General features: G+C 38.3%; 1 protein-coding gene and 1 pseudogene across 3 annotated transcripts in view; both read left to right on the top strand.

The window, feature by feature from the left end:
* Positions 1-27,749, top strand: part of OXR1 (oxidation resistance 1) — a 360,417-nt gene that overhangs the window by 221,732 nt on the left and 110,936 nt on the right. The window contains exon 1 of one of the 3 annotated variants that reach the window (XM_077748154.1): positions 22,939-22,987. The exons of the other annotated variants lie outside the window; for them this stretch is intronic. Within the exon in view, the coding sequence (XP_077604280.1) occupies positions 22,969-22,987 (19 nt within the window). The 5' untranslated portion in view covers positions 22,939-22,968. Of the gene's footprint in view, positions 1-22,938; positions 22,988-27,749 lie in introns of those variants that run through there. 3 annotated transcript variants of the gene reach the window in all.
* Positions 3,803-15,332, top strand: LOC144218315 (large ribosomal subunit protein eL20-like; annotated as a pseudogene).

Raw genomic sequence — 27,749 nt, 5'->3', positions numbered from 1 at the left:
TGAAGACCTATCACTCCACGATTAGGTTATATTGCATGGCAAAGGCGAGAGGATTTTTGGAAATATAATTAAGGTCCTTACTCAGTTGATTTAAGTTATTCCAGAGGGAGATTATTCTGGGTAGATCTGGCCCAATCAAGTGAGGCCTTTAACAGAGGATCTAGAGATCCCAGACAGAAGTCAGAGATACTCTGACTTCAGCAAATATGCTTTCCTTTTGGCTCTGAGAAGCAAACTGCTGTGTGGAAAGGCCCAAGTGGCAGGGAACAGTGCGTAGTCTCTAGTTGCTAAAGGCCCCAGCCCTACAACTGCAAGGAATTTAATTCTGCCAACAACCAGTGAACTTGGAAGAAGCTCAGATGAGACTAGTGGCCCCGGCCAACACTGAGCTCTTGAACAGAGAACCCAACAAAGCCATGCCTGGACTCCTAATCCAAACAAATAATAATAATAACTTGTGAGATAATAAATTTGTGTGGTTTTTAAGCTGCTAAATTTAGGGTAATTTGTTACACAACAACAACAATTTAATACAAAGGTCATAACATGATCATCTTTATGAATAACCTGAGGGACATGAGTGGAGACCATGTAGAGTTACTGTCATGATCCAAGCAAAAGATCAAGGTAGCTTGGAGTGAGATGCTGGCAGTGGAGACAGAGAGAAGTAGACAGATTTTAAATAAATGTGGAAGTGAAGCAGGGCTTGCTAATAAATAGGATTTAGAGGATAAAAGAAATAAGCAAGAATGATTCTTACAATTTTGGCATGAGCTAATGAGTGGATGATAGTGCTCTTTACTAAATCTTGAAAGAATAGAGGATGGACATTTCGACCTGCAGAGTGTTCAATTTTAGAAAGATGGTGTTCAATTTTAGAAATATAAACAGTTCATTTTATTTTTTATCAACTTAACAGTAAAAACATGAATTTTATTGATTGCATAATATTTCACTCTATATTAATCTTTTTAGCCCTATTCATCTATTATGTATGGTTAAACTGTTTTTATTCTTTTCATATTTATGAATGATTTACTAGTGAATAGTCCTTTTTAATTTATTTGAATCCCGGTAGACTTAACATACACTGTTATGTTGGTTTCAGGTGTACAATATAGTGATTCAACAATTCCATAGCAGTGCCATCATGACAAGTGATTAATTCTCATCACTTATTTTCCCTCTGCCCCCACCCACTTCCCTTCTGGTAACCATCAGTTTATTCTCTATACCCAAGAGTCTGGAGGAACCCTGGGTCGCTCAGTCAGTGAAGCCTCTGACTTCAGCTCAGATCTCTCCGTTCATGAGTTCAAGCCCCACTTTGGGCTCTGTGCCAACAGCTCAGAGCCTAGAGTCTGCCTCTCAAAAATAAACATTAAAAAATTTGTTAAGAGTCTATCTCTTGGCTTGTCACTCTCTTTTTTTCCTTTGCTCGTTTTGTTTCTTAAATTCCACATATGAGTGAAATCATATGGTATTTGTCTTTATGATTCTTGTATTTAGAATAAATCACCAGAATTGGAGTTACTGGGTCTGATGGGTATGCACATTCTTACAATTTTTTAAAATCAAATGTATTAAATTATCTTCTAGAAAGCTAGCACCAATTTACATTCCCTCTAATAGTATATGAGGAGTTGACCTCACTCTCACCACTGAGTATCATTACTTTAAAAGCATCTTTGCCAGTTTAAAGGTGAAGAAAACTCATTTCTCTATTAATTTATCAAAGCCCGTGTATCATGAAGATATGCTTCAGTCTTTGGTTTTGTTTTCTTTTGTTCTTTCCTGCCTTACCTGGCTTCCCTCACTATATTCCGACAGTATGTGACTGGAGTCAGGGTCTGCTGTTAGTAAGCACAGGGAGGGGATAGACTGATGCCATTAAGCCAGTCATCCTTTATGAAAATACGGGAGTTTTCTCTGATATATTTCCCCAAATTATATCTAAAATCAGGAAGTCTTGATGTGTCTTTATTATCTAATTGGCTTTCATCCAAACACAGGGAGTGTAAAATACTTTTTATATAATTTTCCTACTCATAAAAGGAAGAACAAAAAATGACTAACATTTTTCATCCTATTTTCCTACATTTTTAAAATGGTGTATGGTAGATAAGACTATCATCCTTCTGAGCTAAACCTATTGATTAAAATCTCTACAATATATCTCAAAGTTGTCAACTAAAAAGGTATTCAGTATATTAGGTTGTATGTTGTTTAGTAATGGTTCCCTGTGGGTGATGGGCATAGGATGAGGTGGTTGTTATTTTATTACTTTTTTGTATTGCCCAGATGTTTAATATTGAATATGTAGTCTTCTCTAAAGACTTCTCTAAAGGTTAAGACTTTAATAGAACTTTAAATTTTAATTAAAAAGTACTTTAAAATGTCTTAGAAAACAATTCCTTGAAATTACTTTAAAAATCAAGAACAGGAGAGGGGTGTCTGAGTGGCTCAGTCAGTTAAGCATCCGACTGAGGCCCATGTCATGATCTCACAGTTTGTGAGTTCAAGCCCCACAGTGCTAACAGCTCAGAGCCTGGGGCCTGCTTCCGATTCTGTGTCTTCCATTTGCCCCCCCCCCAAAAAATAAATAAACATTAAAAAAATGAAGAACAGGAGTAATTGAAACATTTTCAGGGATTAAATGGAAACGCTTTTGAAAAACCAGACTTATACAGTGTACTAATTGTATGTCATAACACTTGACCTCAAACCAACAATTACACTTTTGTAAAAACCCAAACCATCTTGTAAACATATCTCCAAACATTTTTAAAAATGGATCAGTGAAAAATAAATTCAAAAGGACTATGACTTCCTATTGGTGAAGCCAGAATGCTGTGAAGACAAAAAGCTTGGCTTTCAGTGGGAAAGACCTGTCACAGCTGAACATCAAGGACAAATGTTAGTTCTAAGTGGCATTTACAAAGCATATTAAAATATTTACAGGTGTCTCTTTATTAATGATAATACCTACTGTTTGAGTGTTTTTCTATGTGCTGGGTAGTCTGCTATGTGCTTTACATGCAGTGTCTTTTTTAAGATTTTAAAGAATTTTTTTTAAGTTGCCCAGTTCACTAAATGAAGAAACAGTTCAGAGAGATAGCTTGCGCAAGATCACCCTTTGGTCAACGGTGGGGTAGGGTTTAACCTCAGGATTGTCTTATCCTAATGTTTACTTTTGGCTATTACTTGTAAGCTTTAGCCTGCTATCTTATTTAAACTGTTTTCCTTCCAAGTATAAACAATTGAACATCCACTGCTTTCAAGAATAGCTGTCACTGGGGGTGCCTGGGTGGCTCAGTAGGTTAAGCGTCCAACTTCAGTTCAGGTCATGATCTCATTGTTTGTGAGTTCGAACCCTGCATTGGGCTCTGTGCTGACAGCTCAGAGCCTGGAGCCTGCCTCAGATTCCGTGTCTCCCTCTCTCTCTGCCCCTCCCTGGCTCGTACTCTCTCTCTCTCTCTCTCTCTCTCTCTCCCCCTCCCTCTCTCGCGCTCTCTCTCTCTCTCTCTCTCTCTCTCTCTCTCTCTCTCTCCCCCTCTCAAAAATAAATAAACATTTGAAAAAAATAGCTGTCACTGAATCAGACTATGTGCAACTTGGTTCTTTGCCATTGTTGCTTCTAATCATTGCTCATCACTCTTTGCTGCACTTGCTGGGTGCACAATCTTGCTTACCGGCCTACTTTGCTTCAAGTTGGAAACCCCACATCCTTCTTTGACCCCCCCACAGCACAACTAAAACATTACAAGTGTCACTTTATTGGATGTAGGAGGGTGGAAGGGACAACATGGTGAAGGTGACTTCTGCAAAAATCAGGGAACGGTATTCAGTACCAGTGGACTCGGTATCAGTCACCACTCTTCCTAGGGAACTACCACAATTCCTCAACACAAGGGATTTCTTTCTCATACTCTGTCCTCTTAACACATTGCTGGGCCCTTTGCTTTTCTTCTGCAGCCTATTCTAATAACCCCTACCTGGCTTCCAACTCTAACACATCTGGGAACTGGGAAGGTGGCACAGCTGGTGAGTTCTTTACCTCCCATTCTAGTCTAGGCTCTGGCCCTAGGTTTGTACTGAATAATTCACTAAGATATCCTGCTTAGGATAGTGACATCTACTCAGGTACTCCACCCTCACTTTTACAAAGGACTGGCTGCAAATTTGAAATTATATTTTCTCTTTAGCGTCTCCTGATTCAGGTGTTTCCACTCCAACAAGCTCAGCAAACCTTAAATATTAGTCAAGGTCCTCCAGAGAAACAGAACCATGGGAAATGTATATTATAATATTCATATATTGATTAAAATTAAAATATTAATCAATATATTATATTATATAATTAATATATAATAGTGTATTGTCTATATACATTATGTTTTATATTTGTGTACATATAACATATATAATGCATAAAATATATATAATCTCTCTTGCTCTCGCTCTCTCCATTGATATTTATTTTTAAAAAATTGGTTCACACAGTGTGAGAGCTGGCACACCAGGAATCTGTTGGGCAAGCTGGCAGGCTGGAGATTCAGGTTAGAAGTGATGTTTCAGTGTTCAGTCTTAATTCTACAGGACAGGACAGGCAAGCTGGAAAGGTTTATGTGTCCCTGTTTGAGCCTTAATTCCTTCTTCTTTAGAAAATCCCAGTCTTTTAAGACCTTCAACCGATTGGCTAAGACCTATCCACATTAATCAACTGTAACTCAGTTTGCTCAACATGCACAGATTTAAATATCAATAACAAATAAAAATTACCTTCACAGCAACGAGTGATTGGTATTTGACTAAACAACTGGACATATCACCTAGCCAAGTGAACACATACAGTTTACCTAGCACATTTTAGATATTTGAATTTCTATTATGTGCCAAGCACAAACATGGTCTTACCCTCAGTGTACTTAAAAGTTAGTTGGAAATCTTTCACCTTTGATTCTTCAAAATAGCCTATCTTTTCAGAAAGATTTACTTACCCATTATACCCAAACCCTGTATGCAGTACCATCAGATTTACAGAATTGGGGTGAGGGCTCCCTGGTGTTAGGAGTAAGAAAACATGACCAAACTATGGGAATTCTGGGCAGGGTTCCAATTATTCCAGGCAAACAAGAACATTTATGATTGTGGAGGAACCTTATTAGCTACTAAGAAGAAACTACCTTTGGATGTAATGGAGATGGTTGTGTGGCATAATGGAGACAGACAGTTCAGAGTTGAAAATCGCATGGTTGAACACAATTCTACAATGTTGATCAAAATCTTCCTTTTTCCTTTTCATTGTCTATAAAATAAGAGTGATATTCTTTTCTTTTAATAATTTTTTAGACATTTTATTTTTGAGAGAGAGAGAAAGAATGAGAGGGGGAGGAGCAGAGAGAGAGGGAGACACAGAATCCCAAGCAGGCTCCAGGCTCTAAGCTGTCACCACAGAGCCTGACATGGGACTCAAACTTGTGACCTGCAAGATCATGACCTGAGCCGAAGTTTGATGCTTAACCAACTGAGCCACCCAGGCGCTGAGTAGTGATATTCTTTCAGAGCTTTAGTAAGGGTCAAACAAATATATACATACATACAAGCATACATATGTGTGTGTGTGTGTGTGTGTGTGTGTATAAATATATTCCCTCAGTGTGTTTCATACTGTTTGAATAGTAGTGTTCTTTCAAGTCAAGGCTGAGTCACAAGAAATTAAAACTGAGCCAATCATATTTTTAAAAAAGAGATAATAATGATCAGGCAAGCATCAACACCTATGGCTTCATGGGGATAGGACTTGGTCCTAGAAAGTCAGGAGTCAAGGTTTTCTCTCTCTCCCTGCTTCCCCAAGGTCTCTCGTTTTCACATTTCTCTGCAAGTCTTTTCCATTCCCCTTTATAGGCTAGTTTCCTTATCCATTTGCTTGCATGTGGCTTCTGTTGTTATGACTTCAATTAGACTCTTACTCTACATAGTCTTTGATTTTCAGATTTCATCTCTTAGTCCTGATTGCCCAGACTGTCTGCCCATGGAAGGCAACCCTTGAGGCAAGTGTCAGGTGGGACCTCATCTTATAGTCAGCTCAAAGAAAGGGTCATGAAGACCCATATTCCAACATAGGCCCATCTCTTCAACAAGTAGAAAATGTAGATGTAGATGACATTCCTAGATGTACGCCTGTAGCTGCAGTGAAATCACATCACCTTGAAGTTACACAGACTCAAACTACATATAAAATGTAGAATATGCCGCCATTATTGTCATCTAACCCTCACCATAAACAAATCTACTAACATAGAGATTAATATGAATAAAATAACTAAAAAGGTGAGCATACCAACAAGCAAACAGAAACACTTTGTAATTCCTCATCCATATCCTATTCATCACTGAGGTTTCATAGTTATCTTAAACACAGTGTGGTTTGAGTGTCCAAACATCTGCATTAGACTTCCCTTTTGTCCTTCCTTAAACCATAGTTTATTGTGCTTATGCATTTCTCCACAGGTGGTACATACACAAAACCATGTATGCCATGTGTATGGAAGACTTAATGATTTTTTTCAATCATAAATTTGACAATAACAGGTTTCTTAGCTCTTCCTTGTTGACTTAAAAATCACCCTTGTGTAAGCTGGTATGCCATGTGTTGACATTATCACCGGTCATTCCAAATAGAATTGAATTATTCTGAGTTACAGATGGTGCTGATTAATATTTGATCTGATTATTTTGGTTAATTATATTGCTAAAATAGGTGGTAGAACAGGAAAGGATTTACTAAATCTAATTTAAAAGACTTATCTCAGGTTCATGCAACTAATTAGTTTCTGAGCCAAATATTTGACTCCTATTCTTGTGCTTTTCTTCCCAAATTTGCTGTCTTCCTTTAAGATTTGCTGTGTTTCACAGTCATGGACTACCAAGTTATTTGAAAAAATAGACTGTTAATAGCCAAGAACTGCAAAAAACAGGGAAAATATGGCTATATGAGGACAAGGCATTGCCAGTAATGGAGAGAATGTATAAAACTTATGCCCTATGTTCACTGTTTTGTACCATCTTCTAGCAGGGAACCCAAAATATGTAATTAGTAGGACAAATCTGCATATTTATGTGAATTTTAAAAATGCTTAGATGCCACCATCTTTTTGTTTTCTGTCATATACAGTCTTGTTGATAATTACCAAATTAGATACTAGCTTTTAGCTCTCTGTAAAATTCTGTGGACGTTGTTCTTATTAAGACTTGCAGCATTAGAAATCACTGCTTTTGAACTCATATTTGTTTTATGAGAATAGTTGCAGAAATTGAAGCCGTGACAGAGCTCAGTTGCTTTATTTACTAACGTGTTGGATTGCATGATTTTAAACCAAGGACAAAGAGGAAAGAGAAAGAGTCTTCCTGACTAAAACTGTCTGTTGCCTTTCCAGCACACAGCTGATGAAGAAATGCTTGTACAGCTGTTTGCAATAACATAGAAGGCATGTCTGCTCTTTGACAATTGCTGTATACATTTTGCTTGTTTATTCTCACAAAGTGGTTCTCAAAAAGTTTATGTAATATGCCTGAAGATTATACCAAGAAGGAAGTGCTTCAGAAACAGTTTAAGCTGCTTCTGTATGTGCACAAGCATGTGAGCATGTGTGTGTGTGTGGCCCCTGGACACATGTATGTGTGGGATTCATGCGTCGCTTTGCACAAAGGATTTGAGGTCACAGGATGTCATTCTGAGTAAAAAGCCACATCAGATATAATCAGTTAGTAGCGCATACACTACATAATGTTCTCTTCAGCTTAGATTTCTTGAAATCTTACAAGTTGAGGAAGGTGAGATCCTGGGGCCTTTAATTTGCACCAGGGTAAAATCATCCCTTTGTGCTGAGAGGGTATGAGGAAAAGATTTCCTCAGGGAAGGCAAGCTTTTTGAAGAGCTCACTGTACAATTCATAAAGACATAAACTATAATATTTCACATCTGAAAACTAAAATTTTAAAAATTATTTATCAAAATTAAAACTACAGGAATTAAAACACAAGGGTGAGGTGTGGCTGACTTTGGACATTGCTAATCTGGTTTCTCTCTGAGGACTATTTGTGTCTGTCAGATGCTCTTCCTTCTCCAGCAAGACTCCACCGAGGCTTGCCTAACAGCCTGCTGTAATGGAGCCACAGCCGACCACCTTCTTCAGGGGAGGAGCTGGGACAGGAATAACTAGTTAATGTTGTGAACAAGGGCTTCCTAAAAACCTTAACTCCTTTATCTCCTACTTCTCATTTAGGCTGAAAGGACATAAACGCTAAGCTTCCAGGAATGGAAATTAGTTATTTGTGATAAGGCCCTTTTTATTTGCTGGTTGAAAGCAGCCATTACAAAGTAACTAGTCATCCTAACAAGAAATATGAGTATTAACAAGAAAATACTCATATAGTTTTTATTATGTGTGATTATAATCCATTCTTGTCCCGTTGATATCATGACATGAATATCTTTGAGTAAAACTATTGAGGAATTTTCTAAGAAAGAAAGATGATAACTTGAGAGACCTCTCTAGATCTTTTGTAAGAATTTGGAGGGTGAGAAAAGAGTGGTTAAGAGCATGGGCTTTGGTATCACAGACAAGAATGACTTCCCCAAGCCTCTATTTTTTTCATCAAATGGGGATAATAATAGGTCCTGCCTCAGATATAACATACAAAGTGTTTAGCAGATGTACTAGTTTCCTGTTGCAGTTTTAACAAACTACCAAAACATGAGCGACTTAAAACATCACAAATTTCTAATTTTACAGCTTTGATGGTCTGAAGGCCAAAATGCTTCTCATAAGGCTATGTGTGCAGGTAGGGCTGCTTTTCTTTCTGGAGACTCTAGGAAAGGATCCATTTTCTTGCCTTTTCTAGCTTGTAGAGACCCCCTGCCATGTTCAAAGCCAGCAGTGACCAATCAAGTCTTTCTCATATCACATCACTCAGCCACAGACTCTCCAGACTCCCTTTTCTACTTATGAGGACCCCTGTGATTACTTTGGTCCCATCAGCATAATTTCCTATCTCAAGGCCAAATAATTAGCAACCTTAATCCCATCTGCAAGCTTAATTCCTCTTTGCCATGTAAGGGAACATGTTCACAATTCCAGGGATTAGGACAAGGACACTTGTAGGGGTCATTTGTTCTGCATATCACAGCCAGAATTCCTGCCACTAAATCAACCCACAGGAGATGTGTTCACTTTTGCTCTTCTTAACCCCCTAAAAAGGAAGAAACCCTCTCCGAATGGTTTTTGTCGTTCAACAAGATGCCAGCTGACCAATGTCCCAGAAACCAGATAAGTACAAAGCCCTCCCTCGCTCCGTTTCAAAACCTTTTTACAAACAGTAGTTTTGGCACTCTGCCTTTAAAGCTGAAAAACAAAACCAAACAAAACAATGTTGTTACATCTGACCTAAATACACGTGGTCCACAGCTTTCTTATTGTCTCTTCACACTTCTTTCCTGAAGATATCATCTGCTATGGTATCAACTCACCTCTGCAGCTGACTCCCCCAAAGTAGACCGTGAATGCTAACTTTTGTGTCAAGCTTAAGGCACCACATGCCCAGCTGGAGCTGGGAAACTCCTCCTGAATATTCTGTGGGTGCCTGAAAATATCTCCAGAATTCAAAGTGACCACTGTTGACTCAAACCATCCTTCCCCCCTGCTGGTTGCAAGGGCAGCACTCCTGTTTCCGGAAAAGCAGACAAACACACCAGGCTTCCTTGCACTCCTTGTCCATTAGCTTGTATTCGGCCTTGTTGTTAGGACTCCAGTTAGGTTCCCGCCCCCATTGTACTCCTTACAACTACAAGTGCCATCCAAGTTCAAGCTTCTTGTGCCCTTGTCAGGACTATAGGCAGAGCTTCCTAATTGTTCTCGTGTTTTCCTGCCTTCAGTGATTTGTGCCAACACCCTCAGGAAACCTCAGCTCCCTCCTTTCCATACCTTTGGCCTAAAATCAGTTGGGCCTTATATTAAATCCATTTTTTGTCAGCATACTGAAGGGCTCAGGGAATTATTTTTAAGCACCTCCCATTTGACACGCATTGTACTTGGACATTTTACATGCATTATATCATTTAACCCTAATTTAATGCGTTGGCAGGTAGATGTTATTTCTCCTTTTTAACTAGTGAGGCAGGTGGGGGTTAGAAAGCTTTATATATAATTTAGCCAAAACTACACAGTAAGAGTCAGAGAGAAATCAAACTTGGATATATCTGATTTCAAAGCCCCTAGTTCTACCGCTACACTGCAGCCCTGCCATTTGACTTTGTTTTTAATGCATCTGTTTTGTGAACCCTTGGTTAAGTTTATGTATTTTAGCAGCAAATTTTCCAGTAGCTTCTTGGCAAACATATGTGTGCTCATGCTGGTGGTGGTTTCTATAGGCAGCTAAAGACTTCTGGTATGTGTTACTATTATTTTATCAAAGATCTAGGACTTGTCAAACCTCTGCCTTTGACATGGCTTGCAGATAAATCCAGGTGCATTTCTTATATCCGAAAAAAAAAAAAAAGGGTGGTGTGAGAAGGAAGTCATTTGTCCATGTGTGGGTGGGTTTTGTCCATGTTAAATTAGGAATCTCATGGAGTTAAATAATCCTGATGAATCTGTTCCCTTTCCATTAGAGATCAGCTCTCAGCGACAAGCTAAAACACGCTTTTCTTCTTTTACCGAAACACCCACAAAGGAAGTAGAAACCAGTTTAGCAACTTTGTAAGTGGGTGCAAAAGGATTCCTATACATAAAGCCTCCATTGTGCCACTCTGGTCGTGTTAAGTTTGGAGTGTTGATGGTTTATGTTGTCCTACTCTGAACTTTTACTGACCACCTAGTGAATTAGCTCTAGCTGACTTCGATACTTCTTGAAGGTGACCTTATCACAAACAATACTTCATGAACAGGCTTTGTCCCCCTCCACCACTACTCTTCGTCCCAGAATGCTATCTGGGACATTAAGAACTTTTATTGCAAATAAAGTATCAAAGCAAATACTATACAGGGGAGGTCAGTTTGGGCAACTCTTTTTTATTAACGTGGTGGCTTTCTCCTTTTTTTGTTGTTTTTGTTTGTTTGTTTTGAAGTTGGAACCATAGAATGTAAAAAGCTGCAGGAGATAGACTTCAGTAATGTAAGGGAATATCCTTTCAAATCTTATTACTTCTTTTTTTTTTTAATTTTTTAATGTTTTTTTAATGTTTTATTTATTTTTAGGAGAGAGAGAGAGACAGCGTGAGCAGGGGAGGGTCAGAGAGAGAGGGAGTCACAGGCTGAAACAGGCTCCAGGCTCTGAGCTGGCAGTCAGCACAGAGCCCGACGCGGGGCTCGAACCCACGAACCGCGAGATCATGACCTAAGCGAAAGTCGGACGCTTAACCGACTAAGCCACCCAGGCCCCCCTTATTACTTCTTTTATAGATAGGAAAACGCAAACAAAGTCAACTACTTAACGTGGTTCTTAGATTTTTGTAAATTACAATTTTGTGAAATTGTGAAAACTAAACATAGCAGAAGAAATTGACTTTAAACTTAAGAATTAAAAATGCTGTGTGGAGTCATTATTGGGTCATTAGTCAAAATTGGAATACTGGCAATAGGTCATATAAAAGTATTATGTCAATGTGAAATTGAGGTTGAAAACAACTCTATGGTTATGTAAAAAATATCCATATTTATAGGAAGTATACATAAGTATTTAGGGATAGAGTACCATGATGCATGTAACTTCCCCTCAAATCGTTCAGCAAGTGTATACACTGTGTATACATATATACGTATGTTCTCTCTGCCTTGAACAGTTCCCTTTTCCTCTGCTTCCAACTACTTGTTCAACGCATAATCCTATTTGCCTGATTTATTAGTCCTTTAAATCTCAACCTAAATGACATGCATTCCTCTAGGAAACATTCATGACACTCCCAAGTCTGATCAAATCAATAATTAGGGCCAAACTTAAAATAACAAAAAATTTGATTATTATGAATGGTTTTTTTTTAACTTCTTTTTTTTTTTGTAGGAGAGAGAGAGAGAGACAGTGTGAGCAGGGGAGGGTCAGAGAGAGAGGGAGATACAGACTCTGAAACAGGCTCCAGGCTCTGAGCTGGCAGTCAGCACAGAGCCCGACGCGGGGCTCGAACCCACGAACCGTGAGATCGTGACCTAAGCGAAAGTCGGACGCTTAACCGACTAAGCCACCCAGGTGCCCCGTGAATGTTTTTGAAACTAGCATCAAGTGTGTACATATTCATTCAGTCAATATGATTTTCCTCAGATACTCACTGAACACCTGTTACATGTCTAGCAACTTCTGGTTGGGTCATTGGACACATACTTATTGGCCTCCTACGGTATTCTAGAGGTTGTTTTGGATATGAGGACTATAGCAGTGAAGATTCTTAGAGCTTTAATTCTAGAGGGGGTGATTATTCAGAAACATACAAATGTATAATGTCAGTGAAAAGTGTCATGAGAGAACAGTATGTAAGGGGTGTTCCTTGGGTACTGTAGCCAGGGAAGACCTCTCTAGTGAAGAAGTATATGAACAGGGACTTAATATAATGATGAAGCAAAGTCAGGCTAATGTCTGGGAAGAACATTCTAAGAAAAGGGGAATTTCAAGTGTAAAGACCTCAGGCTAGGAGTACGTTTAATGTTCAAGGAACAGCCAAGAGGCCTATGTGTATTATACTAAGTGAGCAGGCGGATAAGGATGGAAGGGAGTTCTTAGGGCTGGATCCTGTGATCCACTTCGTGAGCAGTGAACCCACTCTGTCGGGCTTAATTTAGTCTGAGTATTGATTTCAGTTGTCCTCATGATTTTGTACTTAGACTGAGAACACAAACTGGACTCCATTTTGTGGGGAAAAAGGGATATTGAGGACCAAGGACAATGTGAAAGAGTCTCCCCAGTGCAAAGATGTTGCGCTGAGGATTACTGAGCCTGAATTGGAAAGACCCCAGAGAACTGGAAGTGTGGTGTCAGAAAGGTGACAGCAGCAAAGCCTTTGTCCGGAGTAAACTAGCACTGTTGATCACACAGCCTGGGTACCCTAGTCTTTTCCCTTTGTCTCTTCCCCTCCCCATTGATTCCTGATTATTCCAAAATTAACTTAGCTGAAGTCTAGGATCCTTTCTAGCCTTTAAGTAGTGATGGAGAGTATTTTGCATTTGTACTAAAGCAGTGACTTTTGTCAGGAAATGTAATACATTGTTTTAAAAAGTAAAATAATTTGATGCGGCACGGTCTCAGCTGATGAATGGATAAAGAAGAGGTGGTACATGTGCACAATGGAATACTATCCAGTGATCAACAAGAATGAAATCTTGATTTGCCACAACATGGATGGAGTCAGAGTGTATTATGCTAAGCAAAATAAGTCAGTCAGAGAATTTAAGAAACACAACAGATGAACATAGGAGAAGACAAGGAAAAATAAGATAAAAACAGAGGGAGGCAAACCATAAGAGACTCTTAAATACAGAAAACAAATTGAGGGTTGCTGGAGGGGAGGTAGTTGGGGGGTAAGCTAAATAAGTGATGGGCATTAAGGAGGGCACTTGCTGAGATGAGCACTGGTATTATATGTAAGTGATGAATAGCTAGGTTAGACTCCCTAAACCAATACTACACTGTATGTTAACTAACTTGAATTTAAATAAATAAATTTAAAATATCAATAATAAAATAAAATAATGAATTCCAGTTTTTACATCTGTTTCTAGGCACATGGTCTACATAGACCAAATATAGTATAATTGTAAATTACATATGGTAAAAAAAAAAAAGTGCAAACAACAAAAAAGTTCATTGTTTTTTTCAAGAGAACTGACTTTGTTCCAGAATTGACTTACATGACTGAAAAATCTCAAATTATATTCTAAAATATCTATTCCATTTTATTTTCTTATTAATCAGTTTCTAACCAATTCATCACTTTTCTCTCTTATTTTATTTTACTTGATCTTTGTTGTTTCCCCTTCTTGATGTCCCTAATCTTAAAGATTGTCTTCCTTTTGCTGAAAAATTCTTTCTAATAAGCATGCCGTTTTTGAGTTCATGTAAAATAAATACAAATAAGTAAGGGTAGAGATAAACTGGAGCAGAACATCACATAAAAATGAAAACAGTATATTCAAGGCACACTAGTCATATTTTATAATTAATAATTATAATTTATAAAGTAAAAAGTTAACAATATGTACTACTAGGCACACTCCAACGCACCATCGATTGATGTAAATATTTTAATCAGACACTAACTTTAACATAATTCTTTTAGGGTATAATAATTTCCTTATACTATATAGCTTCTTATGCATGTAACCATTCATTTTTTTCTATAGACTTTATGATAGGATCTTGAAATCAAGCTTTAAACTCATTTGTCACTGTGATCTGCATTTTTTCTTTATTTCCTTTCTTTATCTCTTCTCATGATAATTTTTAACTTTCTTAATCAGATCAGAAAAGCTTTTTTTAGGTTATGGAAACACTAATTTGAAAGATATATGCACCTCTATATTTACTGAAGCATTATTTACCAAGATATGGAAACAACTTAAATGTCCATCCATAGATGAATGGAGAAAGATATGGAATACTACTTAGCCATAAAAAAGCATGAAACCTTGCCATTTGCAACAACATGGATGGATGTAGGTATAATGCTAAGTGAAATAACTCAGAGAAACACATACCATATGATCTCATTCATATATAGAATTTAGGGAACAAAAACTTCCTTTCTTGGGTGGCAGCAAGAGCAGAGAGAGCACTCTGAAGGCCTTGGGCACACTGGGAAAGTACAAGGTAGTAGGATGCCTCTGGCTCACCCCCAAATGCCGCACTCCACCCCTCTATTGAATGCAGATCTTTGCACCTGATCATGTTGTCGCCAAGTCCTGCTTCTCGTACTTTGTGTCTCAGCTAAAGAAGATGAAGAAGGCTTGGGGGAAATCGTCGACTGTGGACAGGTGTTGAGAAATCCCCCTTGAGGGTGAAGAACTTTGGCACCTGGCTGTGCTCAGACTCCCACGGTGGTGCCTGCAACCTGTAGTGGCAGTACCAGGACCTGACCACTGCAGGCGCTGTCTCCCAGTGCTACTGAGACACTGCGCCCAGCCCGCTCCATGCAGATCATGAAGGCGGAGGAGATTTCAGCCAGCAAGTGCCACCAGCTGTCAGCCCAGCAGTTCCCGGACTCCAAGATCGAGTGCCTGCTGCCCCACTGGCTCCTGCGTCACCAGCACAAGCCATGCTGCACCACCAAGAGACCCAACATGTTCTTTTAGATGCAGAGCCTCCCTGCCCCCAATAAACTCCTTGGGCCAAAAGAGAAAGAAAGAGAGAGAGCGAGAGAGAGAGACAAAAAAACAAAAAAAAAGGAACAAAGAAAAAGACAAACCAAAAAGCAAACTCTTAACTATAGAAAACAAACTGATGGCTACCAGAGGGGAGATGGTGGGGGGATGGGTGAAATAGGTGAAAGGGATTGAAACTAAATTGTTATGATGAACACAAATAATATATATAATTGTTCAATCAACACTGTACACCTGAAAATAATAGAACATTCTATGTTAACTATAATGGAAGTAAAATTTAAAAACTAAAAATAAAACATAAAAATATGAAATAAAAAAATTTAAAAAGATTTTTTTAAATATTTATTTATTTTGAGACAGAGAGAGAGAGAGCGAGCATGGGGGAAGATCAGAGAGAGAGGGAGAGATTTCTTACTCTACACATATCCAAAGGCAAGGGAATCAAAAACAAATATGAACTATTGGGACCTCATCAAGATAAAAAGCTTCTGCACTGCAAAGGAAACAATCAACAAAACTAATAGGAAATGGACGGAATAGGAAAAGATAGTTGCAAATGACATATCAGATAAAGGGCTAGTATCCAAAATCTATAGGAACTCACCAAACTCCACACCCGAAAAACAATCCAGTGAAGACATGGGCAGAAGACATGAACAGACACTTCTCCAAAGAGGACATTCAGATGGCCAACAGACACATGAAACGATGCTCAGCATCCCTCATCATCAGGGAAAACAAATCAAAACCACACTGAGATACCACCTCATGCCAGTCAGAGTCGCTAAAATGAACAAATCAGGAGACTCTAGATGCTGGCGAGGATGTGGAGAAATGGGCACTCTTTTACGCTGTTGGTGGGAATGTAAACTGGTGCAGCCCCTCTGGAAAACAGTGTGGAGGTTTCTCAGAAAATTAACAATAGAACTCCCCTAGGACCCAGCAATAGCACTGTGAGGAATTTACTCAAAGGATACAAGAGTGCTGATGCATAAGGGCACATGTACCCCAATGTTCATAGCAGCACTCTCAACAATAGCCAAATCATGGAAAGAGCCTAAATGTCCATCAACTGATGAATGGATCAAGAAGATGCGGTTTATATATACAATGGAATACTAACTACATGGCAATGAGAAAGAATGAAATCTGGCCATTTGTAGCAACGTGGATGGAACTTGAGGGTGTTATGCTGAGTGAAATAAGTCAGGCAGAGAAGGACAGATACTATATGTTTTCACTCATATCTGAAACAGGAGAAACTTAACAGAGGACCATGGGTGAGGGGAAAGGGAAACAATAGTTGGGAAGAGGGAGGGAGGCAAACCATAAGAGATATTTAAAAAGTGAGAACAAACTGAGGGCTGATGGGGGTGGGGAGAGGGAAAGGGGGTGATGGGCATAGAGAAGGGCACTTATTGGGATGAGCACTGGATGTTATATGAAAACCAACTTGACAATAAACTATATTTAAAAAATAGAGAGAGAGAGGGGATAGAGAGAATCCAAAGCAGGCTCCTCTCTGTCAGCGCAGAGCCCAGGCATGGCTTGATCTCACAAACTGCAAGATCATGACATGAGCTGAAATGAAGTCAGATACATAATTGACTGAATCACCCAGGCGCCCCAAAAGAGAAAAGCTTTTAAAAAAAATGTTGAGTATAGTTCATACATGATGTTCCTGTTTCAGGTATACAACATAGTGATGCAACAACTCTGTGTGTGTGCTATGCTCACACGTGTGACTACCATCTGTCCCTGTGTAATGCATTTGCAACACCATTGATGGTATTCCCTGTGCTGTACCATTTATCCCTGTAACCTGTTTATTCCATAACTGGAGCCTAGAGCTCCCACTCCCCTTCACCAATTTTGCCCATCTCCCACTCCCACCCCTCAGGCCATCATGTTTGTTCTTTGTATTTATAGGTCTGATTCCGCTTTTTTTTTCTTGTTTGTTTATTCAAGCTTTGTTTTGAAGAGTTCATCCTAATAAATTTCTGCATTATAAAGAATGTTGTATAAACATGGCTTATCTTGACATGCCAGCCAATATGTGAGATTTCTACACATGCTTTTATAGCTGTCTCTTCATAATGATCATTTAACAAGCTAGTATTTATTGGGTACTTACTATTCAAGAAGTACTGCTCTAAGTACCATGTATGTATTAAGTCATTTAATCCTTATAGCAGCCCTATGAGGTAGGAAATGTTAAAATCCTGGTTTCACAGCTGATAAAACTGAAAGACAGAGAAGTTGATAATTTACCCCAGGCTTCATGTCTGGAAAGTGGAGAAACAGAGAGTTGACCCCAGGCAGACTGGCTCCAGAGCCTTAACTGTTCATCACTCGGCACCACTTATGTTAGCTGATGTAGCCCAGAGAAAGCAGGAGGGATGCTGACTCTTGAGTGTGGACTGCTGAGCAATGTAACAGGAGGCAAGAACAGAATGGAAAATTTGCTCCCTGCTTGATACGTGACATGTTTCCCAAAAGTACAGAACTGAGAGAGACTTTAAATTTTCCTTAGTCATAAAGTATGTGCACAAGGAGGAAGAAGAGAATTTGAAAGGCTCTGTGTAGGGATATCTCAGTGGCTCAGTCAGCTGGTGTCAGACTTCAGCTCAGGTCATGGTGTCACGATTGTGAGTTCAAGCCTCACGTCGGGCTCTATGCTGACAGCTCAGAGCCTGGATCCTGCTTCGAATTCACCGTCTCCCTCTCTCTCTGCCCCTCCCAGGCTCACACTCCATCACTCTTTCTCTCTCAAAAATAAACACTAAAATAATAAATAAATAAATAAATAAATAAATAAATAAATAAGCAAGCAAGCTGTGTGTAACAGATGGCTGCATCAGCACTGTAACCTCAGTGTTTAGCACAGGCTTGCCTCATACATGTAGTTGCTGAGTAAACCACATTAAGTTTTGTTACATGCTACCTGATTTGTTTTAGTGAAAGCTCTTTTGTGGATGTTAAACTTACAGCAAGTTTTGTGAGGCATTTCTTTTCCAGGAAGCCTCACACTTAGAATACCCTCTGTGTATCCAATGATAAGTGCTATTATAAGCAGTTCAAAATTTCTTTGGAGAACACCCCCTCTGTTAAGAAAAAATAATAATAAGTTAAATATTTGGTAAGTAACCTTTCTCCTAGAGAAAGAAGCTAGGGATTTTCTCTGGACCAGGGAAAATTGTCTTTCCTTCATCTATCCCCTTGAGAATCTTAGTTCAGAACTGACACCATTCATCATTCAGCGTCATGACCCCATTTCTTTTCCCATTCAGTACTTCACCTGAGAGGGAAAATGTTCTTTCTGGTCTTCTGCAGAGTGCATTTTGAAAAGGGAGCACACTACCAGTAAAATTCCCATCTCAGGTTAAGATTGTATCCTTGGCATTGTAACGTGATATTAGCAAAAGTACTTTTATAATCCTACCTGCAGACGATTAACATCTATAAATGGAAAGATCACATGAATCCAAAATTACCCTAGTCTTGGAAAGAGTTTTTATCATAGATCTTCCTTTAGCAAAGGGTCTTTTCTCTACCAACTTCAAAAAAAAAGTTCAGTTTGAACAATCTCTGATGATGTAACCAAACAGATTTATCCATGTCATAAAAATAAACCAACACACTTGGGAATTTAAAGTCACATTATCATAGTCAACAATAATGTTTTATACACCTCAATTTCTTTTAAGAGGATAGATCTTATGCTAAATGTTCTTACCATAATAAAATTTTAAAAATACTTTCAAAAAATAAGTCACATTACTATAAATTCATTAATCTATATGCTGTAATAACAGGAATAATGTAAAGAACATAAAAAAACATAAAAAGTAAACTAGGAAAGGGGCACCTGGATGGCTCAATTGGTTAAGCCTCCGACTTCAGCTCAGGTCATGATCTCAAGGTTCATGAGATGCAGCCCTGCCTTGGGCTCTGTACTGAAGGCAGGACCTGCTTCGTATCCTCTGTCTCCATCTCTCTCTGCCCCTCCCCTCTCGAAAATAAATAAACATTAAAGAAAAGTAAACTAGGAAAATAAAAACTAAGCTAGAAAAATAATCTAGAATAGGGGCTCCTGGGTGGCTTAGTCAGTTGAGCATCTGACTCTTTATTTCAGCTCAAGTCATGATCCCACAGTCATGGGATTGAGCTCCTGCTCAGTGTGGAGCCTTCTTGGGATTCTCTCTCTTCCTCTCCCTCTGCCCTTCTTTCCCACTTGTGAACTCTCACTCTCTCTAAAATAAATAGATAAACATTATATATATAATATAAATAAATAAAAAATATTAGAGAGAGAGAGCGCACACATTGTGGGGCTCAATCCCATGAACCATGATGACCTGAGCTGAAATCAAGAGTTGGACACTCAACCAACTGAGCCACCCAGGTGCCCCATAAAAATAGAGTATATACACTAAAACCTTGGTTTGTGAGCATAATTTGTTCCAGAAACATGTTTGTAATCCAAAGCACTTACATATCAAAGCGAATTTCCCCATAAAAAATGATGGAAACTCAGATGATTCGTTCCTCAACCCAAAAATATGCATATAAAAATGGTTACAATACTGTAATATAATACACAATAATAAAGAAATTACAAAATATAAAGAAAAATAAATTAAGCAACCTGCACTTACCTTTGAAAACCTTCATGGCTAGTGTGAGGGAGACTAGAGAGAGGAGGGTTATTGTGAAGGGTGACTTTATCACTAATGGAATCACTGTTATCTACTGGCTCAATGGAATCTTTTTCTTTTTGTGCAACTTTAACAAGGAACCTATCCAAAGACCTAGAATGAAGCACAGCATTCCTAAGCTTACTCTTATCTGGAAAAGCAGAGGGCTGCCCACAGATGTTTTGAAGTGACAGAAATACACTAGTGCCCATTGGGGTCACCTTCCAACATTCTGAAAAAATCACTGATTTCTGCCAAACACCACATCCTGAGACAGAGCATCCAAGCATGGGAGACAGTCACCCACAATCCCACAGCGAGACACAGAGAGAACCATTGGCTCGGTTGTGATCATGTGACATTCAGCATCACATGCTATTCATATTTCAAGATATTGCTCGTTTACCAAGTTAAAATTTATTACAAATGTTTGCTCTTCTTGTGGAACACTCACAGAACAAGTTACCCACAATTAAAGGTTTTACTGTGTTTTTAAATAAGAGCCTGTTAGCAGCCTGGATCCTGAAGATGATGGACAGCTGAGAGAAAGCAGTGCCTAAGAGCCATACTACTCATAGGAAACTATGTTCATCAGATGCCTAATGGACAGGTCTAAACACAGTTAAAGGATTGAGTTGGTCTTAGAAAACCCTGAAACAACTACACTTCGCTGATGAGTTAGTCACATCTACCTCCTATCAGATTCCTAATGAGGCAGTAAGAAAGAGCAGATGACAAACTATTGGGAAATCTGTATCTTGTGTAGATATGGCACATATATAGATGTAGATATTTGCTTATATAGGCACATGTCATATACCAACTCACAAGTGTGTTTGATATGACTATGTATGTGTGTTTCTGTAGCTTTCTTGTTCATATTCAAACACAATGCAAATATAGGTAGCATTACCATCTATGTGAGATATAGAAATGTCAAAGTCCTCCTTCGCATATTATGCAGATGTTGAAAACCATGTGTTTATATTTTGTTTAGGGTGTGTGTGTGTGTGTGTGTGTTTCTTCTTCTGACAAGAAGTCTTGTTTTAAAAAAAAGAACCAATCCCTTCCTTATTTTCATGTGCTGTTCTTGTTTCCTGAGAGTCTGCAGCTATGCTAAATTATTTGAAGATGAATATGAGCGCATCTTCAAAACACTTCTGCCCCCTCTTTTTGCTCATCACTTAAAGTTGCGAGGAAACAGTCTGTCATATTCTATACATAGCTCACTCGGCAAAACTTTTGAGGATAAGCAGCATCTCCCAGTGTGGTTGTGTGCCTAACAGGAGAATATTAGCTGAAGCACTTTGTAAATGATAAAGTGTTAAACATATGAAAAGCACTGTTATCATTAGCATTACTTTAAGCCAGCCATGTCATTAAGGGAAAGAATGAAAATTAATATCTATTAAGGACCTAATTATAGCAGAATGCCAAGAACTTTACTAGAAGTTTTATATGTTATCTTATTGAATAGCATTCATAGAGAATACTGCCAGAACTCTTTTCTCCTTTAATGTTTGTTTATTTTTGAGAGAGAGAGAAAGAGAAAGAAAGAGCATGTGGGCCTGTGATCATGGGGGAGGGCCAGAGATCATAAATCTTTATTTGAAAATGAATCATAGTGCCAGTTTATAACAGTTCCCTCTAAATCATTGGTCTGGTGAGATACTTTACTGATCAATGAGTAGTTTATTATGGAACTGTCAGAACTTGGCAAAGCCTATAGATTCAGTATTGCATACAAAACCTTAGTATTATTGCTGTGCTATAGTGTCATTGTTATGAACTCTGCTTCCTTTATACCATTGTCAGTTCATTACCACATCCTAACTCCACACACAGTTTTCAGTGACTTTTATTTGTATCTTTTAACTTGTTCCTGAAGCTGTCTTGACATCCAGTAATCTTTGGATTTTCAAGGATCTGAGTTGATATTTTTTGCACTCTATGATCATGATTCCTACTCCCAAATAAAATATAGAATTATGTGTGTGTATTTCAGTGAGTTGCATGGAAGCATCTCATAAAAATGTGATGACAGGAGTAAATAAAAATTAAGAAAAGCATCCACCAAAATCTTCTCCGGGATTTTGAAGTTGAAGGACATGAGCATGGAGTCAGAGAAAGTCAGGCCATTGAGGCTGTCATTTACTTTCATAGAGCTGACAGGGAATGCATATTAAGAGATCACAAGGAGAGAATTATTATGACTACTATCCATTCATTCAGTTACTAAGTGTTCAGCACTATGATCGATGTCGCAGTGGACTCTCTCCTTGTCCTAACTGGGGAAAAAATACAGAAAGAAATTACCATAACAGCATGATCTTAATATAAGGTATACTGTATCATGATGCAATTGGAGGTTCTGGGGAAAAATGAAACTTATGTTTGGATAGTGAGCCAGCAGCATTTAAATTTCTTTAAAGGTACAGAATACCAGGTAGGTCAGTACCCAGCTTATCAACTGTACTGCCTGTCAGTGCTATTAAGACTAAATAATAGAGATTTGTTAAAGGTAGTCATGCCATGGATTTACTTTATGATAAGGAACTGTACAGAAGTTAGATACCGAGTTCTTTTTATCTTATTCCATGATAGACTTGTAGGGTCAACTTAGTAACATATTATGCGGAGTATGCTGGCACTATTTCCAAAAGATTCAGTGAGCCAAGAGCAAGTCCACAGTCACAGGGCGGGTACAGTTTCCTGTGTGCAGAAACGGAAACTTCTGAATCTCCCACACTGCCACCAGAGGTCAGGCACCGGGTGGGAGGAGAGGGCACTCTCCCAGACAGGAAGTGTTGTATTACCCAGGGAAGCACCAGAACCACAATCCCTGTCCTCTCTTCCTGAAAGCAGCATATTGCTGGCTGAGTAGATTTGAAGGGAGGACCTCAGAAATGTTCTGCCCTCGCAAAGGTATGTGTAAGTGCTCTCAGCTTTAAAGAAGTCATTTTGGAAAGTCTGATAAGGCTGGCTTTGTGCTATATTTTCAAAATCCAGATAAGCTATAAGGAAATATTGTTTACTGCCTCTCAAAAGGGAATGTTTGATAGGGGAGGTCCAGAAGAAGTAAACTGTGCTGAAATACTAAATCTAAATATAGGATCTAAAAAAGATTTTTGGTGCAGGTACATTATTTGTCCCTGATTTGCTAGAGGTACTGCTGCTGACTATGATTCTATCAGGAGTTGCTCCCAGAAATAGATTTAGACATAGTGATTTAGGGTTTGTTTTCATGTCCAGTGACCACTTATAACAAATCGTTAGTGACTTCTTTTCATGCATTCACAGGAAATCGTTTGCCTATAAGGTTTCCACATTGTCTTACCTTGCCCCTAACGGAAAAATTGTGCACAGCTCTGGTAATAATAGTGATCAAGTCACATGCTTAAAATTTATCACTACTGCTTTGGGTTTTTCAAAGACTAATACATTTCATTAGGCTTTCCTAACCATCTGCTTAACACTTTGCTTAAATGTATTTGTTTTCCTCCAGCATTTTATTCCTTTAAGTTCTCTGGGCTCCAGAGAAATTAGGAGAGAAATAGGAGATTTTTGTCTTTTTTTTTTAAGTTTTGGGCAAACAAGTCAAAATAACGGATCGACCTGTACTTTTAAATGGAAGGAATAAAGACATAAAAAGATCTGAAGCATGTAAGTAACCTCTTTGATTTTTAATGGCACGCAGCAGATGGAATTCATTATTGACTTTTAAAAATGAAATTGCTCTGCATTATTATTTATTTATAATTTTGCCTTTCTAAAGAAGTAATTACCATTACTAGGTTAGTTTTTCCTCAATCACAGCAACTATGTGACAACATAAGAATGTAAAATATAGTTTACCACTTAGTCATGAGATTTAATGATGTTGAGGATATTATCTCTTTCAAGTTAGTAATCAATTCATGAGCATAATGCACAGCTAAAAGGTTGAGTATCTTTTTATTTGAGTAATTTCAAAAGTAATTATTTCATATTATAGGGCAATTTATGTATGAAATTCTTATTACAGAAACAGAAATGTTTTTAATTAGAAACAATCTAATTTCATTTTTCCAGTTCAGCACACAGATTTTGTGATGGTAATCATGATATGTGCAAAATGCCCAAGTAAAATATTTAGATGATTAGTTTCAGCTCAAACAACTTTTTAATTTTAATCACAAATTCTAAAGCTTTTAAGTCATCAAGGAAGTTGATAACCAGTCATAACCAGATTTAATTTCCAAGCATTGCCCAACATTTAATCATTACATTTAGTTCAAATTTGAGAAATACTAAAAGTGTCTAGTTTTCAGTCTTCATGATTTAAAAAATATGCAGGAATGGAAAAATCTTCAGTATTAGACATGAAGCTATCAGGAGAGCCGGTACAGACTGGGTTCAGACCACCTTTGAATTTCAGTGAAGGTCCTGAAATTAGATCCCTCCTCCATTCTTCTACCTCTGCTCCAGGCCATCCTCGCCTCCCTCAGCTGCTTCCTCCTATCCTCCTCTTCCTCCTCCTCCTTTCTTTACCATGTACCCTCTTGATGCTTGCACACTAAGACATCTTTTTGCACAAATGGATCTGTTTTCTTTAGCAGTGGTCAACACTGTGAGCCTGAAGGATAGTAATTAATATTTCATATACAGCACTTAAGCTTCTTCACCTAGATTATGCATTTTGCTTCATTGTACCCACCCAGAGGCACTTAATAAATGCTTATCGATTGTCTAGTAAGGTTGTGTTGACTTATTTTCAGAATTTTCGTACCCTCTGCAGTTACCAATACTGTATTTCTTTGATTCTAAGATCTGCCTTCCCTCCTCCCCTCCCCCCATTTTAACTTTTTAAAATTGATCAGTGGTGTATCATGGTTTAATTGGCATGGTTTAATTAATTTTTTAAACTTGGTGGTGCATCTGATAAGGCATGCTGTTCTGGGTATAAAATATGGCGGCAAAAGTATAGATAAATCTAGTACTTGCATAATATGCTAAAGGCTGTGTGTTTCACATTCCAACAGTTGAAGAGTATTCTTTTTTTGGTATGTGGCTCATCCATCGCCAGTTTATTCTCTCCTCACCTCTATTCTCACCCTCACCTTCCTCCACCCTGATTCCCTTGCACTGTGGCTGTACCTGTTCTAGAGCCAACTGTTTTGATTGAGAACCTCTGGAAAATACTCAGAGAATTTTATTAGTACATTAATTACCTAAATTTAACTGTAGTGAAATGGAAAGTGTACATGTTTTTAAAACTAAAGATGTGGGTTCAAGTTATGGTTCTGTCCCTTAAAACTATGACTACTTAGTGATCCAGTAAGTGTTCTCAGAGCTTCAAATTATACATCTAGGGGCACCTGGGTGGCTCAGTTGCTTAGGGGTCTGACTCCAGGTCATGATCTCATGGTTCATGGGATCAAGCCCCATGTCGGGTTCTGCACTGACAACACAATGCCTGCTTGGAATTTTCTGTCTCTCTCTTTCTGTCTCTACCCCTCCCCTGCTTGTGTTCTCTCTCTCAAAATGCATACATACATACATAAAATAAAGTTATACATCTAAAGAACAAATAATATGAATAACATGAATAATTTCTTCATCTCGAATTGTTAAGACAAGTTGTGAAAACAAAATTGAACCAGTAAAACTATTGAATATGAAATGTATATGGGAGTACTTTATAAACCATGAAATACTATTTACTAATAAATTTTAAGTATCAACATTAAAAAAAAAGTTAGACAAGCTTCTGTGTAAGTGGAAATTGGAAGGAGGAAGAAAGAAGAAATTAAGGAATTTGCCCCAAACTAAAGAGAGTGAGCTCTACATTTTAATTATCATTGGAAATAATGATAGGAGGACCCATTAACTCACTGTCTGAATGAGAAGGAGCACTGGGAGACCTCTCTCCAGAGAACTTCCAGCAATCAGAGTCCTAGTTATTTTTGAATCCCCCTGCTGAATGCGTGCCAGTCTCTGAGAGCTTGTAGCCTTTATTGAATTAGCAGAACCGCAGCCCACAGCACCTCCGTGGCATTAAAAATAAAAGAGTTACTTAGATTCCCAAATTCCTTTCCTATCTTTGTTCCTTCCACTTAAGAGACAAATCGATCTGTAAATTACAGTAAGGCTTCTTTGGCTTTAGAAAATGTAAGTATGTTTAACAGTGGGTTTGGGAATCATTGTATGATAAAGAATTTTGTCTAATTCCCTTGACTTTTGGAGGAAGACATGGTGGATTGATTGCCAGAAGTTAGTATCTTTCTGCATTTGTTTGCTTTAATTTCTTGGTCTGGTCAAAGCAACCAAACCCTAGTTTATTGTCTGTTGGTCCCCAGTGCTATTTATTTACCAGGCGCTGTTATACATAAAGACGTAAACTAAAATGGAATTTTCACATGAACATACATTTTAATAGAGCTTTACCTTACACAGAAAGAAACTTCTAGGTATAAGCTAATGCCCACTGAAAAAATTACTATGAATCCTAATAGTAATTGTGGAAAGGGTCCCACTCTCTGGTTCCAAATATTCAGGAAGGGGAAATGATACAAAATGATACAAAATCAATTGAGTCACATAGTTACTGCCATAGTCAGGACCCCTTTCCTGCCATAAAATGGACTTCAAATATTTTCAGCTTGAAATTTCATCTACAATTCACCAATGAGAAATTAACTGCATAGAAGAACATAGGTACCGTTGCATAGAAACCAAAAGAGTTTTATTTTCATTTAAACTGTTTAGGATATTTGCATGTGTTTCAGCATTCTCTCATACTTTTATTTTATTGGCTTTCACAGTTTCAAGAGCTTAATATTAAGTAAAAGATAAATGTAATTGCTGTTTCTTCAAAACAGAGGGAACTTCAATGGTACTTAAAATAGTACTGCTTAATGTAAATTCCATTGCAATAGTGAAGATAGAGTGATAGTGTGTTTTAACACAGGCTGTTTTTTAAAAGTTAGAGTGTGTGTGTGTGTGTGTGTGTGTGTGTGTGTTGTTTGTGAGGGTAGGAATACTTTCAAAGGGCCAGAGTAAAGAAAAGAAAGAGGTGCCGTATTAAAGGCACTTGCAGATGTAAAAAGGAGAATTCACAGAGATGGAATTTGGTTAGTACTTGAAAATCACGTTTCCTTTCCTGTCCCTGCCAATGGAGAGTCTTTCAATTTCTCATTTCAATCACTTGACTTCCAGAGACCATAAGTTGTAACTCTAACATGAACATTTGCCCGTTTAATAAAATACAGGGCTTTAAAATTTTTCCTATCTCAATTTATTAGTAACAACAGCAAACATTTACATAGGAGGGACTGACTTGGTGTTAGGCACTATACTAAGTGCTTTATATATATTAACTAATTAACATGTTAATACATTTTAGCATGATGGGAAGAATCATACATTAAGCTGTATTAGCATTCCAGTTCATAGAAGCCCCATTTTTAGATGTTCAGGCCAAGAAATATTGGTGTAATTCTAGACTCTTGTTTTTCCTCTCCCACTTTGTATCTTCCCTCCTAGGTCCAAACTCCATCATCTTAGACTACAGCCGCAGTCTAACTAGCATTGCTCCCTGACTGGTCTCCTCGCCCTGCCTTTCCTCTCCTCTGCAAAATTTCCCAACTCCCACCCACCCCCCACTCCTGCGGCCCCCCCCCCCACCCGCAGCCCCCAGCACCCCAAC

The sequence above is a fragment of the Crocuta crocuta genome, unplaced genomic scaffold (assembly GCF_008692635.1).
Source record: "Crocuta crocuta isolate KB4526 unplaced genomic scaffold, BGI_CrCroc_1.0 scaffold39, whole genome shotgun sequence".
Taxonomy (NCBI): Eukaryota; Metazoa; Chordata; class Mammalia; order Carnivora; family Hyaenidae; genus Crocuta; species Crocuta crocuta.
The sequence above is the reverse complement of the archived record's forward strand: the minus strand, read 5'-3'. Positions and strand labels throughout refer to the sequence as shown.